General features: G+C 42.2%; 1 protein-coding gene across 1 annotated transcript in view; it reads right to left on the minus strand.

The window, feature by feature from the left end:
- Window positions 1-20,378, minus strand: part of LOC146865704 (uncharacterized) — a 632,622-nt gene that overhangs the window by 62,387 nt on the left and 549,857 nt on the right. The window contains exon 9 of the mRNA XM_085640187.1: window positions 6,698-6,740. Within this exon, the coding sequence (XP_085496313.1) occupies window positions 6,698-6,740 (43 nt within the window). The remainder of the gene's footprint in view (window positions 1-6,697; window positions 6,741-20,378) is intronic.

Genomic DNA, 20,378 nt, shown 5'->3' on the forward strand with positions numbered 1-20,378 from the left:
AAGAAAGGGCCTCAGAGCACTATGTAGGGTTTGATTAGTTGGTTCTCTTATTTCATGCATATTGTTTATACAGAGTGTAGAACACTACTGTGATTCCCTGTCACCTTGCTATTGTCAGGAGCTATTTGCACTCAGGGTCCTTTGATAATGTTTTGGTGCCATTGGACACGTTGCTTTAAAGTGGAGAAACATGTCAAGCATGGAGTACCTGAACCTTTTCAATTTAAAAGAGAGAGTTCCAGCACTTCTCTGAAGTTGTCCTAAACGTTTATTGGGAGAGAAACGGCAGTTCTTAGCAGCGGTTGGCACCCTGGGGTAATACGTACCTGTACATCGATAAAGTATGCTATGGAGAGGCCCATTTTTTTGTGTTTCCTCCTTAATTTTGAGCATGTTGATTGCAAGCTTTATCCCTTACCTCGCCTTGAATTTATAGACTGCTTACACAATGTGCCAAGGGAAGAAAGAGCTCATCTCATCGCAAATTATTTTGTTGTGCTCAGGGACTAATTTAGGAAAACAGCCATCCTGCCTGGTTATGCCACATATTATGCTGCTTGGATGGCCAAGAATGTATTAAGCATATGGCTTAAATCTGTTAAGTGCAATACAATCTCACATACCTGTTCACAAGGTACAACAAGCCAAATCAACCAGGGTTGTACTTAAAAAAAGAGCAGCAGGAGAAAAAAAATTACCTCCTCCACCCCCCTCTTGTACCATTACTTACCATATGATGTGTCCTAACAGTCACCCAGGCACACTTGACCCAGCATAACCGGAATAAGCTGGGCAATACATGGGGTGAAGGCCCCTCACACGTCCTGTTTGTTTTTGACTACTTCCTGCGGACAGACATCGTGTAAGCCTGAGAGGTTCAGGCTTCAAGACCCAGCACTTGCAAGAAATTCCGGAAGGAATCTAGGGTTACTTGGCAATTTAGATAAAGTAAAGGCTTCCTTCCCTGGCTTTTAGGTAAATGTATGCAGCTACTAACATGCTAATGAAAGGCTTCAAAGAGATCAAAAGGCTTCAGTCAGTTGCTACTCCACATCTTCATCAACTTGTTCTATTTCTTCTGTCAATGTGTCATTGCCATTCCCTGCCTCATCCTGGCTTTCACCTGATTATGATGATGAAGTGTCTCATGTGTCGGAGACTGTGCCTAAAAGAAAGATAATCCAGGAGTAGATTGGCTGCCTTGTCCAAATATCTGGCCAGTAACCTTCAAGTACCAAGGGAAGAGGAGCAGCCGTCCACGTGTTTTGAAATGGTTCAGCAGCTGCGATTTTATCCTCCACCCTGCCTGGCAATAAATGAGGAGATTAAAGATTTGTTGGAGAGGGAGTGGAAGGATCCAGAGAATCCATCCCTTCCTAAATTTTGACAAGATTATAACCCTGAGTGTGAGGGGCCGAAAACATCCCATCAGCTGTCTAGAGAGACTCAATTCTTGCTAATCTGGCAGGACGTTCTTCAGGTATAGCAGATGATGTTGCCGTGGCGGATGCGGTAGGCCACATGGCAGAGATAATGTAGAAGTGTTTTGTGGGTTGATAAATCTTACTTAGGTTTTGCGTTGATACTTCTCCCATCATTGGTTAAGAATTTACAGGCTATAAAAATAGCTATTTTCAAGACAGTGAAAATGACTCTGAAATATTAAAAAACTTGTAGATACAAGAAAAATTCCTGTCAGATGTTATTTGTGACATCATTAGAGTGTTTTCTACAGTCTCTAATATTGCTGCTGATCGTCATAATTATCTCGGAGATTGGACAGCATAAGGGGGCACAGACGTCTGGGCAATGGCATATGTTTTTTTCAGGTAATTGCTTGTTTGGTGAACAGCTAGAAAAAATGCTGTGAACAGCATTTAAAAATCAAAGTATTCAAATCACAGACATCAGATCCTCCGTGAAGGCTATTGAAGATGAGGCACCAGAGGTGTTTTCAATTTCAAAAAGGGAAGAATACATTTAACCAATCTTTTTTTTTTTCAGGGGATGGAAAAATTGTCCCCCTCTTCCTCCTCCTAAACACAAAGAGTGATCCTGACTATGTCTGCATACTAGTGGTGGGTACCTCCCTTCAGATATGCTCTGGAATTCAAGAAATTACCTCCAGATCAACACCACAGCATTTAAGCTACACCCCGGATCTCACTAAGTTAAAAGCTTTGTCAGAGGGAATCTCTGAACAAACAAATGTAATCTGTCTAGTACAAAAGTCTCAGGCAGGGGAAGATATATATTCCAGAGTCTTCTTGGTGCAGAAGTTAATACAAGTTTTCAAACTCATAATAAACCTAAAATGACTAGTTCAAGCCATTTCAAGATGGAAACCTTACATGGGATAAATCCATTGGCGTCTACAGGGGAATGGATAACTGTATTAGATCTTCAGGATGCTTACCTGCATATTTCAATATTTCCTCCTGATTAGAGGTTTCGGAGATTTTTTGTGGAGGACATCATTGACATTTCTAAGCAGTCAAATGTTGGAACATCACAGATTTATGACCATTGACAAGGAATTCCACCTAGTTACAACTCATTACCTGGAGTTCATCTGGATCTTGTTCCGGGTTCACCTGGGTCATATATCTCTTCCTCAGCTAAGAGCTCTCAAATTGCATCAGGGGAAGCAGAGAGATGTTCCAAAGAGGGGATGGCTCAGGATAAAAGGGCACAGGGTAAGCCTTGTGTAAAAGGGAGCAAGGTGTGGTGGTATGAATGTTTCATACGATTATTTGTCTGCTATGTCCCCTGGCAAGCACTGTGAGTCTTTCTTATACATGGACCCAACTGCATAATAGTCCGTTAGTTCGGCATCTTCTCGTTCATTAAGCAGAGTATTTCCCTCTTCCCACACATTTTGTCTGGCACCTCATACATTCAAGGAAATATGTCAATGGTTTGGAACTCCTGAAATAGATTTGTTTGCTGGTCAAAGAATTCTCTTTCGCCATAGTTCCTGTCCAGATATCCAAAGAATTGTATTGGGGAATAGATGCTCTGACCTACCCATGGTCTCCTCCTTTATGCATTTCCTCCATTTCCATTGATAGCCGAGCTTCTGGCTCATTTTCAAACGGCAAGAGTAGATTTGCTGGTGGAGCACCTCTCTGCCAAGGATTAGTTGGTTTCTGTTACTCAGGATGATGGCCACAAGAGTGAAATTGGGTATTCCATATGGACCTGTGACACTCTGTGCTCCTCTCCTTCCCCTTTTTGCATACCAGATGATGCCTCTAGCGGCTTGGCTATTGAATGGAGGGGTGTGAAAAATGCAGGATTTTCTTCCCCAGTAGCTTAACCAGTACTAGAATCTATCTGGTTATCCACCATTCAATCTTAATATCATAAATTGATTTTGCTTTTTAGTTGGTGCATAGGGAAGCCCCTAAACCCATTAGACTTCTAATCAAAATAGATGATACAATTTCTTCAAGAGGGATTTGACAAAGGTATGGCAGTGGCTACTTTAAGACCCCAATAGGCAGCAATGAGAGTGGTTCAGGCCCCTTAGCTTATTAAGTAAATTGAATGAATTGGCAGTAGAGTGTTGACAGTTTCTTTTCTGCTAAGACCGCCTGAAAAATTGATTGCTACTTCATGGGATCTGCCCCTGGTTTTTAGGGAATTACAACTCTCTGACTTTGCACCTCTTTCTGGTGTAGGATTAAAATCATGATACAAAGTGTTTTTTCTAGTTATCCTAAACCCAGTCGGCAGATTAGGCAAACTGAGGGGCATATCAGCAAGGCGAGGCGATAAAATTATCGCCGCTTTTGCGGCCGTTTTCGGCCAAAAAGCGGCGATAATTTTATCGCCTAATCAGCAAGCTCATGCTAACGTGTGAAAACTTGCGTTAGCGTAGGAATTCCTAACGCCCAGCTTTGCATCTCTAATGAGATGCAAAGTCGGCGTTCCTGACCTGACCTGACAGGAGAAATGTCACTAAGCGCCATTTCTCCTATCATCAAGCCCCACGCTATGAAGCATAGCAGCAAGAAAAGTAGCGATAACCCCTGTTATCGCTACTTTCCTTACGCCTGCTTCAGGACTGACTTAGCCATGATATCCTATGGAAGGTGGATATCATGGGTAAGTTTGTGAGTCCCTATCATCAAGCTAACGCCACATTGCGCGAGATTATCGCTGGGTTTCCAGCGATAATCTCACGTTAGGCAGTTAGCATAAGGATTTTTATCGCTTTTGAGATAAGCGTTGCAAATAGCACGCTATCTCAGCGATACAAATCCACACTAGCCGGCGATAATTATCATAGCGCTAAGTGCGCTTAGCGATAATTATCGCCGGTTGTTGCTGATATGCCCCTATATTCTTTATCTATCAGACCTCCATATTTGAGGGTATATTCAGATAGACACATTTTCACCGCAGTACCTAGATTCTCTCCTAAAGTAATGTCTGCCATTCATCAGAAGCAGAAGATAATTCTCTCACCTTTCTTTCCAGTTCCTTCAACCCCAGAAGAATTATTGAATACTCTGGTTATGTTAAGAGCAGTTAAACTTAACTTGGCAAGCCATAATTTGTAAATTTTAGTGTCTTTCGACATGGTTATAAAGCATTTACTGGAACCTTGAGTAGGTGAATTATGAATTTGATCTTTATTGTTTATATTTCGTAGAATGCTACTCTTTCCAACAGGGTAGAGAGGAGATCCATCTGAGGAATGGCTGCCTCCTGGTCGGAGGCATGTGGAGCCTCCATTACAGATGTATGCAAAACAGCAACATGGCTACTTCATCCACCTTTATTATTCATTACAGGTTGGGTGTAGGCGACGTTAATTAAATTGAGTTTGGATCCAGAGGTTTGGTGACTGCTATTTCCCAGATGAGTATTTCCCTTGTATATTGCAAAAGCTTGTTAAACATAATTGATTTACTTTGCATTATCTTCAAGTTGTGTAATTCTGGAAATCAAATTGCTATTATTGCTCTGGTATTTCCTAATTTAGTAAGCAATAGTACAAGAAAGAGGTTGATTATTTACCGGTAATCTTCAGTGCTTTTGATATCTTTTATTTGTATCAGTGCCTACTTCCCTTCCTCCTCAGGCATTCACAATCTCAATTCCTTGAAGCTTTGGGATGAGCGGAAGTATGTCAGGTCTTTTTCCCATTTATTGCCGCTTGTAAGGGAAGGCAGAATGTGTGGTAAAGGAAGAGGTTAGATGGTTTAAACGACTTTTAAAACCTGGGTCACATAGCACTTGGACGGTCGGTGGGACACTGCATTTATTAAGTACTGGAAAGAGTTTTCGGAGTAATGAAGATAACCAGGAAGTAATCAGCACATTAACTTTCAAGGTTGCAAAAATGATGTGTTAGATTGCATTGATAAAAACGGAAACTTGTATAGCGATTTTTATTTAAAATGTTGCATGCAATTATAATTCTCAACTGTATTGACATTGGATGACACAACACCAAATAGACCATGACAGAATCTGATCCTGTTATCTGTACATCACACACAGGTCCCTCAGTCAAGTGTAAGTGTTATCTCGATTACCTTCATCATGGTTCATTGGTAAGAGGATGCAGACAAATAAGAGCCTAGCACTGGTAAATCCAGACACTCGCAAAATGGACAATTGATGGGCAGAATGCACAGCAATGTCAAACATTCACCTGAGTACAGAGATCTGGATCTATATCCATCGGGGCAGATTTAAAAGCCCCTTGCACCACTTTTGCGTAATTTTTAACATGGGAAAAATGATGCAAAAGTGGCGCAAGGGGCTTGTAAATCTGCCCCGTCGTTTTTTTTGCTCCCCATGCTATTCCAGTTTGAACCCAGCCATATCCAAATCAGTCTTGGCCCTGCTCCCTATGGGAACAGTCCAGCCCAAACTGTCAGGCCAGGTCCTCCCTGGACTGTAAACAAGCTTCCTAGGACCAGTTTTGGGGTGTCACCCCTCGTCAGCCAGGCTAGCCTGACTCCAGCGGCATGGAGAGCACGGGACCCACATCTGGGCATACCCGTCCCACTCGGGGTGACAAATGCAAAATGAACAATTGATGGACAGAATGCAGAACAATGTCATACATTCACCCCAGTACAGAGATCTGGGCCTAAATTCAATGTTTTTTTGCTACCCATGCCATTCCAGTTTAAACCCAGCCATATGCAAATCTGTCTTCACCCTGCTCCCTATGGGAACAGTCCAGCCCAAACTGCCAGGCCAGGTCCTTCCTGGACTGGTAACACGCATCCGAGGACCGACACATGTCCCAGTGCCAGCTGCAAAATGAGTGAGGGTGCTGCTGCATCAGCTGTGATGCATTTGCTGTGAAGTGTCCATCCCGTGTCACGAGATTTGTACGACATCCTCAGGCTCTGGCAGTGATACTCAATGAAAGAACTCAGAAGAGCTGCAGACATTAACTGCAGCCTGCACCACCCCGATGAGCTGGAGCAGACAGCAGTGACAACATTTTGTTAGTGCATCCATCTTGCTTTGTTTCATTTTCTTGGATCTGGCAAAAGGTTCCCCTACGTTGGAGTAATCCCCCCAGCAGGAGGATTTCTAGGTGTCTTCTTACATCACCTTTTCAAAGAGATGGCCATGTTTGCATTTCAACTTCCCAGAGTTTTCATTTATCACCCCACCACAGCCCCTTTATTGTGCATGTACATCATTGTAAGAAGACCAGTACCTGATTGACAGGATGAACAGCTTTATCCATTGCCTCCAGCCACCTATGACACAACACAAAGAAATAAGGTTACATTATTTCCAGAAACACATTTCCCAGCAGGCTTGTATGTGATCTGCATGTAGGTAATTTACAAAAATCCTAATTGTAGATTTCAATGAATATGTCTAACTCCTAACCGGGGGATTTTACAGCAAAAGATAGTCTGCTAGGGTATGGTAATAGTTGCATTAAAAGTGACAATGCACCATACATATTTTTTTCTCCCCAGGGAAAATATTTTTTTTAGGACAATATGTTCCTTGTGGAGAATCTGAAGATATACGATTGATCTTGCCTCACCCTGTACACACTTACTTCAACCTTTGCTGGGCCACCATAGGTATGTAAATTGAGTGTAAAAGCATTTGAGAAGTTTTGCCAATGCCCAAAAGGATGCTACATGTATTTACTGCCTTCTCAGCAGACACCCTACAGCCCCTACCCTGGGAACACCCATGTTCGTACCCTTATACGTAAACCTGTTGTGAAAAATCAGGGCCAGGAGGATCCAGGGCTATCAAAAGTCCTATTGCTGTATATTGGTGTTTATTGCTTCTAATGTCCTAGAGTCCCCTTGCTGGGGACCTTCTAAGTGGGGACAAAGTGTTCGTTTTAGCTCTTGACTCTCAGGTTAGTGAGACAGAGCAATCGAAGGCTGGCTCATGGATGCGCTATAGGCTAGAACCTCAGAACTCAGGAATGCAACAAATAATACTCAATAAATCAATGTCTAGTCAGTGCATTTTCTTTTAAAAATGAAAACGCTTCATACATGCAAACATACATACTATGAACATAATTGCAAATATGCATGCAGTAGGTTGAAAAACCAATGGTGACACCATTCCAAGGCTGTCACACTGCTTGGGGTGCACACTAAAGAAAGGTCACAGCGGTCAACCAACCTGCTGACTGCAGATTAGATCTCATTGCGACCACACTGAGGCACCTTTAGTGGTTTGTGTGCCAGCAGATCCTAACCAATAAAAGCATAATGTCCCATATATGCTTGTAGTAAATCATGCAAGGTATGAAATTATGAAGCGTGCGCCAGGCCTTCTGGCTTTGTCACTAGGGAGTTCACATACAATCAACAATGTAAAATGGACAATTCAATATCAATGGCACTTCAGTGCTGTTACACAGATATGCAGACATTTCACCAGCCATATGGGTATGGACCCACTTCTAATAATTGAAATAATGTACACACGATATAACAGTGAATGTTTCAAAGAAAGACCAAATGCCACTGTTAAACTAGTTTGTCTAACTACTTCACAGAACCCAAAATACGCTGGGTGCCACCTACTCCGAGGACACAGAAAAGCCCAGCCCCTGCAACAACTTAAAACAGACACGTACAGGCTCTCCCGGGGCCAGTAACTATCCTTCCCGGAGACGTCAGCCCGCATTCAAAGTTCAGAGCTAAATTCTGATCCCGGTGCAAACAGTGGTTTGCACAGGGATCAGAATAGGACTTGTGTGCGGATTACTACACTTTCCATGATAGATTACTGCAGGTCAAACCAGCTGGAATGTTTGGGGGGGAGGCGCAAGGGCAGGGAAAGGGCCGTAAAAAAGGCAACACTTGATATATTCAATACGGATTTCACATAATATGCCTCATTACATGACAAATACGTCACTCTAGTGTAATGGTGTTTACCACATGTTGTAAATACCTAGCGCTATTCTGCCTAAGGTGTAATGAGGGCCAAAGGGTAACACATTTTCTAAAGCTGGTGGGCTCCTATTGGTAACTGATGCAAAGCCAGGCAAACCCCAGGATTCAACCAATCACTATGTGGTACCCTTCCTCCTTCTAGGGCACCATGGAGAACTGTGCAAATTTCATTTTTTACAACAATTTTATTTTCTGAAAAACATAACGTAGCAATAAATGCAGCACAATCAAGGTATTAAAATGTTTCTAATACAAATACATCGTCACCCATTTCATCATTATCTCAGTGAACCTTAATAATCCCGCCATTCCCCCTGATCTCACGATGTGAATAGCAATGACTACGGGGTCTTCTAGTTTCACTCAGCAATCCATGGCAGAACGCTGGTCAGTGAAAGGAGGGGGGTCTGGAAAGCTCCAATGGCTCCAGTGTGGCTTTTGGCGGTCAAGGTATCAATGCCAACTAACTAAGGGGCATATCAGCAAGGGCCAGCGATAATTATCGCTCAGTGCTCTTAGCATGAGGATAATTATCGCCAGCCAACTCAGAATTTTATCGCGGAGATAGCGTGCTATTAGCAACGCTTATCTCCAAAGCGATAAAATTCAGAGCGCTAAGAGCCAAAAGTGAGATTATCGCTGGAAATCCAGCGATAATCACACAACTTTTGGCGATAGCTTGCTGATAGGGCCTCACATACTTAGCCATGATATTCACCTTACATAGGATATCATGGCTAAGTCAGTTTCAAAGCAGGCGTAAGGAAAGTAGCAATAACAGAGGTTATCGCTACTTTTCTTGTCGCTATGCTGCTTTGAATGAGGCTTGATAATAGGAGAAATGTCGCTTAGCGACATTTCTCCCGTTATCCTGGGGAGGAACGCCCACTTTGCATCTCATTAGAGATGCAAAGATGGGCGTTAAGGGAAATGGCGATCAGGCAAGGTTTCACGCGATAGGGTGACTTTCCTGATAAGGCGATAAAATTATCGCCGCTTTTCGTCCGAAAGCGGACACAAAAGCGGCGATAATTTTTTATCGCCTGTTTGTTAATATGCCCCATATTCTCTCCTCAACTCCCTCCTGGGTCATCCAGAACACCCAGGAGAGCAATTCCAGGTCTATCTGTCCACCCAATATTCAAGCCAGTGTGGTTTAAGTTCCTGACCACTATTTCATTATAACGGGACATCCCCAGAGCATGTGGAAGAAGTCACCATTGCCATCCAAACAGCGAAAACACATACGGGAGGGAGGTTCGTTTGCATGTCATAACTTCATAGGGTCAGGCTAAGCAGTATGGAGGTATTTTAGCTGAATAAGCCAGAGCCGCTCTGAAATGATGAGCTCACGCGGTGCAATTTTCACCACCCTCCAATCGCTTTCATCTAGTGGACCCGCTCACTTGGACCCATCCACAAGGGCCCACCCACTCCTACCATCTTTTCTTTAAAGCTAGGAAAATGTCTGGGTGTTGATGAGTAGGAATATATAAATATCCAATACTCTCCTTTCCCCACAGGGCACATTAGAATGTCGACCTTGATGGGTTGAACTTTGGTACCTCTGACAGTGAATCTTGGTGGCATGCCTGTATGTGTTGAAGCTGCAGATATTTATAAAAATAGGATCAATGAAGTTCAAACTCTGTCAGGAGATCTTGAAAAGACTTCATGTACTGAGACTTGCCACACATCGCCCAACTTTGTAATCTCAAAGAGAACCCATCTGCCAAAACCCTCTAACTAGGCACTATGACTGTGCCATCAAACCTCGGCGATTAAGCAAGAGATGGGGGCTCTGTATAGCATCCCCATTATATTATGTAAGTCAAGTGAGGAAGCTTCAATGTGATCTTGCCATCCCTTTTTAGACCAGTCATTTGGGGAAACAGTGTTTACAACGCTGTCTCCACAACGCGGTCCTTTTACAACACGGTCGTTCCAAAGATCGTGTTGTTACCACACGTACTATTACATCGCAAGCCGTTTCAACGACTTGCTGTAAGGGTTGCACTGGTGTTGGATCTACAATCCAACACCTTCCCTGCTGTTGCACAAACTGGAGTAGGAATAGTTAATAATACTATTCCTAAGTCCAGAGCGCCCCCTACAGCAAGTCGTTGAAACGACTTGCGATGTAATGGTTCGCTTTGAAACAACGCGGTCATTTGATACCAAAAGGTGGGATGCCCAGTGATACAAATATAGGTCAGCCATTCCCATCCCTCCAATCACAGGTGGATTGCATACATTTATCAAATGCAGTGCATGGGATTTGATTTACCCATATATGGGAACCCTCTGGCTGTCAGGTCATGAAACCACCCTTGATGTCACATTTCTAAAGCCCTTGGACCTTAAGGGGTGCTCTTTGCATCAAAGACGTCACTTTCATGAAGCTATGCAGGGCTGGAACATGTCTTTTTCCTCTCTCTTCTTTAAAAATAAAGCTTTGAAGAACCTGCCTAGGTGCGTTTTAGTCGGGGTGCATCTGCTCCCCAAGGGCAGCTGCACACCCTCTCTCTGTGCACCGAGAGACACTCACACGGCTGCATTGTCTTTTTTCTTCCCTGTTGGCTTGGCGGGACAGTTGTGGTCTCTTCTCTTCTCCTCTAGTTGCAAGTAGCGACAAAGAGGATGCTAATCCCACATGCGTGGCCCTGCTCTGTACATGGCCAAACGGAGCAGGCCTGAGTGATTTCTGAGGTACAGAGGACTTGCCTTCCTCTTCCTTCACCTCTAACAGTTTTATTTAAATGTATGTAAGCTCATACTCAGGGTCCTCTGACAGACCCAGCACACATGGACTACCCAGGTTTGTTGTAGTGATCCTAGTTGGTATTAGTTGTCGCTTTGGGTACCCTTGACTCTCACTGCACCTGCTGTAGCTCATAAAACTCTATGTATGAGCGGCAAATATCTTCTTTAAATATCTCAGACCATCATGGGACAAATCAGATGGGTTTTGTTGATTTGTGCTCTTCATGGTGAACACCTGATACCTCCTTTGCCATGAGGGAGCATCCAGCAAGAGCTCGTCAGGGAAGGGCTTTATTTCAGCTTCTGGAGATTGCAGCCCAGCAACCTTTCTCTCCAGGAGAAGACTAATCCCCCAGGATGGGTCCATTGTTCCAGGAGATGCTCTGAACTGACAGCTGGCAAGGGGAGTAATTAGCTTGGCGTGTAGGGTATCTCAAAGTATGGATACCGTGAAGGCTGGCTCAGCGAAATACGTCAAATTTCAGTAAGTGCAATAACAAACTCAAAGGGAGTAAATGGGAATCGTAATATCAGCTCCGGACCCGAGAATGGACCTTTCTACCTTGCGCTAATCACAGTTACAGTTAAGGCCTACTTTACCTAAATTGTTAAAACAGTTCATAAAATACAGATTTTGCACTTATGCCATTAGAAAGGTAACAATTCTCCTGAAATTCTGGATTGAACCATTAAGGGGCATATTATAAAGCCAGGCGATAAAATTATCCTTTACATCTAACATGGGCTTCAATTGGAATTCCATAGAGCATATTATCAAGCCCATTATCGCCGTTTTATCGGCAGTTTTCTGCAGCTAACGCGGCGATAATGATATCGCCTGGCTTGATAATATGCCCCTAAATTCTTAAAAGACTATTGCCAATTTATTCTGGGTCTCACCTGCGATGTTGTTACCTGTGAGCAGATACCAGAATTCCAACTTAGAAGCTGGTTTTCCTTTACATGGCATAAAAATTAAACATGAGAACGAAAACACATATACAAGTGAATGTGCACCTTGCACACTTTACAGAAAAAGACAACGTTTTTGAGAGAAATATAGTGCAAAGCACCCTAAAAGAGTGCTTAAAGATATAGCATTGGAAGAATATTATATTTGGTGTGTCTAACTTGCTTAGTAGTTGATTTTTTGTATACATATTTTAAACATGTTAAGGAAAACTCACAAAATGTATTTTTCAGCAATATCGCAATTAATGAGAAAATAATTATGACAATTGAATATAGCTGTAAAAATTACCTGAATTTACTATTGTATGAATTTGTATGCAGAACATGAATGTATAATGCTTGAGAAACCATTTTCTTTTACTCTCTTTGTAATGCGCCATTGACACTGGTGCAAATTCTATTTGCAACCATCTAGAAGGATGAAACGTTCCATGAAGAATCTTTATATGTATAGAGAGTCTTAGATTTCCTAAAACGAAAGAGCGAGAGTAAAGCAGACAGCCTTGTTACTTGCTGCATGCGCCGAGAAACTGCTATTATTCATTTTTAAAACTGTTGGAAATCTTTTTTGAATTGCACTGCTTTTAGAATTAGGCTTTTTAAAGATTGCAAGTACTAACCTTAGAACAGCAGATTGCCTTTCCCCGGTCCACCGCGGGTCATCCCATTTGCTGTGGAGGGAATTTGGGCAACTTCCGGTTTCGAGGGAGGTTGGCTTTCGAGAGGCCCCTGCCTCCTCGATAAAACCGTATGCTACACAGGACGCGCAGCGGATGCACGCTGCGGGCGTGCCGCTGGCGTGCCGAATGCACGCCAAAGGAAAGCCCGTCCGCGCCAGACCGGGCCCAGGGGACAGGCCCCATGGAGGTCCGGAATACCAGACGACAATTGCATATTCAAGGGAAGATTTAATGAGACTGGATAAGCCTATCTCACTCAAATGTAAAAACAATGTGAATGCTGATGGGAACTTTTTTAAATGTTTACACTGCAATTTTAACCCCACTTACAGGAATCTCTCCAACAAACAGGCTAGGAAGTGGTCACTAATGCTATTAAATTGTCGGTCTATGACTAAACATAAATATGAGATCTCTGATATTTTAAAAGAAAAAATCTAGATACGTTATTTCTTACAGAGACCTGGCTAAATGACAGTTCTGATCCTGATATCATAGATACACTCCCGGAGGGGTATGAGATTCAAAGGCAAGATAGAGATCAAAGAGGAGGTGGAATCACTATAATTCATAAATCCTCCTTGAAGTGTAGCATAACGGAAGCAAATATAAAACACTGTGAAGCACTCCTATGTAAACTCTCAGCGGCTGATGATGTGACAATAGCAGGATTCCTAATATACCGTCCACCAGGCCCAGCTACCCAATTTATAGAAAGACTAGGAGAAAAGACTGTTCAACGAGCCTTACGCCATGGAAAGTTCTTTATACTTGGCGATTTGAACATACACTTCGGTAGCAAAGAGAATAAGGAAGCCCAATCCCTATGTAGGGACCTTATGGCAATGAACCTCATTCAACAGGTGAAAACAGCAACTCACCAAGGGGGCCATATTCTTGATCCTATATTCACTATCGAAGAGGAAATAGAAATGGAAACACCATGGCCGATCCCTTGGACAGACCATTACTTGATCCCATTTTCAATATCTATACCCAGATTAAGGATAGAGGGATCTAGTTTGAAAGTTACTTACAGGAAATGGGCGGGTTTTAATCCTGGTTCCTTCTCACAGGCACTGAAAAAAATAAACAAATTTTAGGAACTGATATAAACACTGCCAATGCCCAGTTTGAGGAATGGGTAACAGATGCTGTTGATGAGATAGCGCCATGGAATACTAAGAATCCCAAGAGACAGAAGGCTTCAGCACCATGGTACAATGAAACTCTTGCTAGAACAAAGAAAGAGTGTAAGAAGTTAGAGCGAAAGTGGGGCAAAAATTTCTGCAACATGGCCAAAGACTGCTATATAAAAATATCTAAAAAAGTACCATATATTAATTAAGGACACAAGGTGCAAGTTCTACATGGAAAAAATAGAAAGAGCGAGGAGCTCCTCCAAAGAAATGTTTTCCATATTAAAGTCACTTAAATCCTATGAAAACCACAAGGATGAAGAAACACCCTCAGTAGAAAACTGCAATAAAATTGCTGAATACTTTGAAGGGAAGGTGGGTAAAATATATAGCGGTTTCCCAGCAGAAGCACGTCAGGGGAGCAGCTTAGAACCTAGGAAGGACAAGACATGTTTAGGAGAAAGGCTCAATGAATTTGAAATGTTAGAACTTAACGAACTTAAAACTATCGCCAAAGGAATTAAATTAGGATCCCCACATGATCCTGCACGACCAGAACAACTATTGATGGGAGCAGATTTTATCATGCCCTATATCTCTGAGTTAATTACTACTTCCTTCCAGAAGGGGGAAGTACCGAATAGATGGAAACAAGCGATAGTGCGTCCGTTGAGAAAAAAACCCTCCATAGACCAAGCAGTTTTAGAAAACTTACGCCCAATCTCGTAGTTACATTTTGTCGTGAGAAACTGGTAAATAAACAGCTAACAAACCATATACAGAAAAATGACCTATTACATCCTTCCCAATCTGGATTTAGAGCTGCCCATTCCATGGAATCAGCTCTGTAACTGGCTAAGGACACAATGAGACAATGGGTGGACGCGGGACAGACAGCTGCAATAATCCTGTTGGACTTAAGTGCGGCCTTCGATATCGTCTCCCATGGGCTGCTCTTGCACAGACTAGAGGAATGTGGTGTAGAAAGTACTGCATTACGCTGGATGACATCCTTCCTATCGTCATGCAGTTTTCAAGTACTGCAGCAATCACAAATATCTAAGAGTATCTTACTGCCCCAGGGAGTCCCATAGGGATCAATCTTGAGTCCCACATTATTCAACTTATATGTGGGACCACTGGCAGAGCTAGTGGAAAAACATCACGTTACCATCGTATCGTACGCTGATGATACTCAGCTGATTGTAACACTCTCAGAAAATAACAAACAGACAGCGCTCAATTTCTCGAGGTTTTTAGAGGACGTGGCAAAATGGATGGCCAGTCACTGCCTGAAGTTGAACGGGAATAAAACAGAAGTAATGATAGTGGGTAAAATACCGAATATATGGTCCTCTGCATGGTGGCCAGAAACATTGGGCCCGGTACCTACTCTCAAAACAGAAGTTAAAAATCTGGGAGTTTGGTTGGACACTAAATTGTCTTTCGATGCACAAATACGGAAGGTAGTGGGTAAGTGCTTTGGCACCCTAAAAACCTTGAGAACAATTCTGGACCTACTACCACCTAATACAAGGAAAACCATAGTGCACGCACTGGTGACTTCCCAATTAGATTATGGGAACGTACTGTACCTGGGAGCACCAAAGAAGGGGCTAGCCAAGCTACAGATGGTGCAAAAATGCGGCAGCCCGGTTGGTATTGAGCCTTCCGAAAAGAGCCTCTGCAAAAAAGCCTTGGAGGACTTACACTGGCTGCCAGTGGAAAAAAGAGTTCAATTCAAGTCAATGTGTTACTGCCATAAAATTCTTGCAAAAAAAGGCCCACGATACCTGTACCCTCTAATAACATATTATATCCCTGGCCGCAATCTGCGATCAGAAGCAAGGGCATTAGTAAAGGTCCCAAGAATACAGACCACAAGAATGGGGGCACGATCTTTTAGATACCTTGCGGCAAACTCCTGGAACAAGCTCCCGGAAACCCTAAGAATGGAACCGTGCGAAACTACATTTAGGAAAAAACTAAAAACATGGCTATTCTCCTCTGCATCCTAAAGACAACAAAGGTAGCAGCAACGCGTCCGTATACAATCCAGGCATGTGTATATCACCGTTCTCTTACCAGCAAGTCTACATAGCGCGGGGACTCGCCCGTGGCATAACCAGGCGCTTTAGAAATGCATACATAAATTGTGCTTTGCAATGTGGAAGTAGGCCATACTCGCTTATGCACAATTTGATTAAACAATGTTATACTCAACTTGTATGACAAATGCTTTAATTGAATTTTTTCTATTCAAATCTAATTATGCTTTAGAAATATTAATTATGAAAATAATTATTTTAATGTCTTAAACTGACATTATTCTTTAAGACTGAATGTTCCCATGATGACTAGTAGAAAGAATTCTTCTCATCTAGTCCTTGTTACATTTCTGTACTTTCCCACGACATTCCGGACTATGTGGGAAACATGTTGCAACTTATGCATTGATACTACTGTAAGACTTAAACTTTTACTACTGGCACATGGGAAACTTTGGGAATGAACGAGCATATTGTGGAAAACTGATTCCCATGAACAGTATGGGAAAGTATGATAATGTATCCATTTTTGCACCGTGTGAGCGGATGACGATCACATGAAGGATGTAAGATGAAGGGGTGACAAGCAATGCCATCTATGGACTGGTTAACCTATATCATCACTCTCCACCAGGAGGAGGAGAGCCTTTTTTAAACATTTCTCTTTCGAAGCCCATTGAGCATGAACTCTTCTCTTTTCGAGGCCCACTATGCCAGATCACTCTGATTGACGGCTGGTTCTAGCTAGCTCTTGCAGACTGATTCCTGCCTTAGCTAGGGGCTGGAACCCTTGGCTAGTAGAACTTTACCTGGACTGCTTTGCTGAACCATAGCTTGGCAATGCCCTGCTGCGCTTCCCATTTTGCTCATTCCTTTACAGAGTCAGGGGCAGATATACAAGCCCCTTTTGTCATTTTTGCGCTGCCGTTGCATCATTTTTTGTGACGCAGCAGCAGCGTAAAATTGTGACCCATTTACAATGTGACGCATCTAGGGAGATGCGTCACGTTGGAAAGCCCTGCATCACATTCGTCCTGCGTCAGGTAGAATGTATGCAGGGTGGGCGTTCCCACACAGGAAAGCCTTGTAAAAGTGATGCAGTGAAATCTACAAGATTTCACTGCATCACGTCTAAGACACCACTGCGTCAAAAACTTGAAGCAGGCGTAAGAAGTGACTCAGCACAATGAGGATAGGCCTCAAAATGCATTGCTAGAGTTGCATCATGCTTGCGACAAGACTCCAGCAATGCGTGCCTTTTGCGCCAACAGATGCATTCGAATTTCTGACGCATCTGTCAATTCTTGCGCCATGGTTTACCGTCTTGTAAATATGGCGCATCCATGGAGGCGCAAGGGTTTCTCAGGGTGGCGCAGGGATAGGGACACATCTATACAGATGCGTCACTTTCTTGTAAATCGCCCCTCTGTTCTTTTAGGAATATCCATCTATGGACTGTAAAAGCTTTAATTCCTCTGTTCATGTTTCATGCGTAGTTTCATACTACACCCGTAACTGATTTATCTTGAGAATTTGACTGAGCTTGCTTAAATGCTGATTATTTAATTGCTATCAATTCGATAAAATCTCATTGTAAAGCCTAAATATCTGGGTCTCTTTAGTTTGATAAATGTTCTCTTTGCCAAGAAAATTGTGAATACGATATTGGAGGGTTTAATGCATAACAGAGATAGCTATAGATTATTTCCTGAACATCAGGTTCCACTTCTACTGCAGAACTATTGGTTTGTATGTGATCTTAGCTCGTTTAAACATCTTCAGGAGGTTTGGCCTACTCACTAATTTGGTTACCAATTCCTGGTCCTCATTGGGAGAGAAACATTTGAGACCCTAGTCACCCCACCCTTTAATAGGATTACCAAGGTCTATCGGAGGACCAAGACCTCTATGGGTATGTCTGATAATTGAGTTAAAGATATAGAGTAAACATCGCCTTTGTTTAGGCCCAGGTAAAACGCTGGATCACCAGGATGAGTCAGACGACATTCTTCTTTGTACAAGTCTGTAGGAGGAACACCTTCCCACTGGCGGGAGCACAATGCCAATAACAAAATCAATTGTTATAAAAAAATGTAATCAGCTTGTGATCAAATTAATCCACTTTGGTTGAACTTATATTCATATTTCCAAGGAATATTTATTCTCGGTTATTCATCCATAAATGATATGATATCCAATTAGTAATTAGTTTCCATGATGTAATCAACAACCCAATGCATTTCGGGTCAATAACGCGACCCTTCATCAGGGGTCACCATTCAAGGTTCTAAAAAAACAAAAGAACAGGGGTCTGAACATAATACAGTTCAAGGCTGTCATATAACTTCAGTCATCAAAAATGCCATTTACGATAAATCACCATGAGACTCCTAAACAGCAGCGTGAAAGTGCCCGGGTGAGTAGAATCTCTAACAGTCACATGCTCTAGTGGGTTAATCTATTACACTGATGAGAATAAATGTCATAAACATCACACGTGAAAAAGAAAAAGAACAGCACTCGGTGCACGAAAGTAAATGTGAAAAAGTTCAAACATCACGCCGTCTGTGAAACGCATTTAAAAGTGGTTCGGTGACTTTGAGAAATTGAAACACGAGCGTTACGTGGATCTTGTGAAAGTGACAAACACTCAATAGCTTGAACAACAGGCAAGCAAAATGATAAACAGCTTATACCATGGCGCTATGCGAATGGAACCGTGAGAGACGTCTAAAATGACGTAAAGTGACTTGTGTATAAATATTAACAGTACACTTAACGTACGCAAAGTTTACCAGAGTGCCGTCGGCCATGAACACGAACCACGATACTAGTGTAGCAAAGGGAAGTGATGGGACGTTTTAATATCGGCCGAAGCTGTGTGAATCTTAAAGGGGTAGGGGATTCACTAAACTTTACGTGGAGTCCGAAAATGAATAGTGCTATAATCCAAAAGGTGACTAATAGAGTTGTGCTTGAAATGAATAATAAAACGCAACCGCTGTGAGCGAATAATCTCTTTAAAAGTAACAACTATGATCAAACATAGCATGCAAACAAGAAAGGAAGAATCTCATACGGGCTGTACACAAAATAAAATCGTGAAGTGTACAATAGTAGCACACTCAATTATGGAGAAAAACAAAATCTATTTTGGTTATACATAAATCGAATGCTATGTTTGAGTTATGAGCTGATAAACTTCCTTAAAAAAGAACAAACATGCATTCAAAGACAAATGATCTGAATCACATTAACATCATTTCATTATGTAAACCTGACCGTGCTACTGATAGAATCTAAACACCGCTTTCAGATTGGCATACTATATGGCAATGTAGAAAACAGAACCTACCGCTTCATAAACAATGACAGCATAAAAAACATAAACCGTGGATCTACCTAGGTATAAACTGCAATCACAAAAAACAATTCAATTCAAGTCTGTCATTCAACCCTAGTGGTTGCATTAAATGTAATTTTTTGGTCCAAACAAATTCGGCCCTTGCCAGCATTTTATGAGGGTCAATTCCAGGTTGGGGTAACACTGCTTCCAAGACAGTAAATTGAAGTTGTGTAATGTTGTTTCTTGCCTCCATCCGGTGCACAGTGACGGTGGATTTCACAGATTATGTTCTGATACTACTCTTGTGCTCACCCACTAGAATTTTAACTTTTTTTTCAGTTCTACCCAGGTAAATTTTTTCGCATGGGCAGTTGAGAACATAGATGACATTAGATATGTCGCACGTACTGGAGTGTTGCAATTTAATTTTGGTGCCTTTCGTGGGATGTACAAACAAGTTACCCAACATCGCATTATTGCAATGTATGCCGTTCCTACATTTCTGCATGCCCTTGTGTTCTTGCTTTACTAATTCTTGTGCTTGTTTTCTGGAAAGCAATTCTTTCAAATTATGCGAACGTTGCATAGCAAAAGTAGGACGCTGTGGGAACAAGATTGGCCCGGAGATTGTGAGACAAAACATCAGCATGTTTCTTAAAATTCTCATTAGTTGAACAATTTCTTCTCAACCTGAAAAACTGGCCAAAGGGCAAGCCTGCCCGAAGTGCCTTGGGATGAAAGCTATCATACGTGAGAAGAGAAGAGAATTCCAAGACATAGATTTGGTATAGAGTTCACTTTCCAGGCCGATATCCGATGGAAAGATCCGAAGATCTAGAAACGGCAGGCTCATTTTGCTGGATTACATAGTGAAATTCAGGAAGTTATACTGGACATTAAGCCAGATGTGGAAGGCATTGAGTGTAATGATGTCTCCTCTCCAAATGACGAAAATGTAATCAATATAATGTTTCCATTCAATAATATGGCCACGGAATGGATTT

The sequence above is a fragment of the Triturus cristatus genome, chromosome 2_1 (genome assembly GCF_964204655.1).
Source record: "Triturus cristatus chromosome 2_1, aTriCri1.1, whole genome shotgun sequence".
Classification (NCBI taxonomy): Eukaryota; Metazoa; Chordata; class Amphibia; order Caudata; family Salamandridae; genus Triturus; species Triturus cristatus.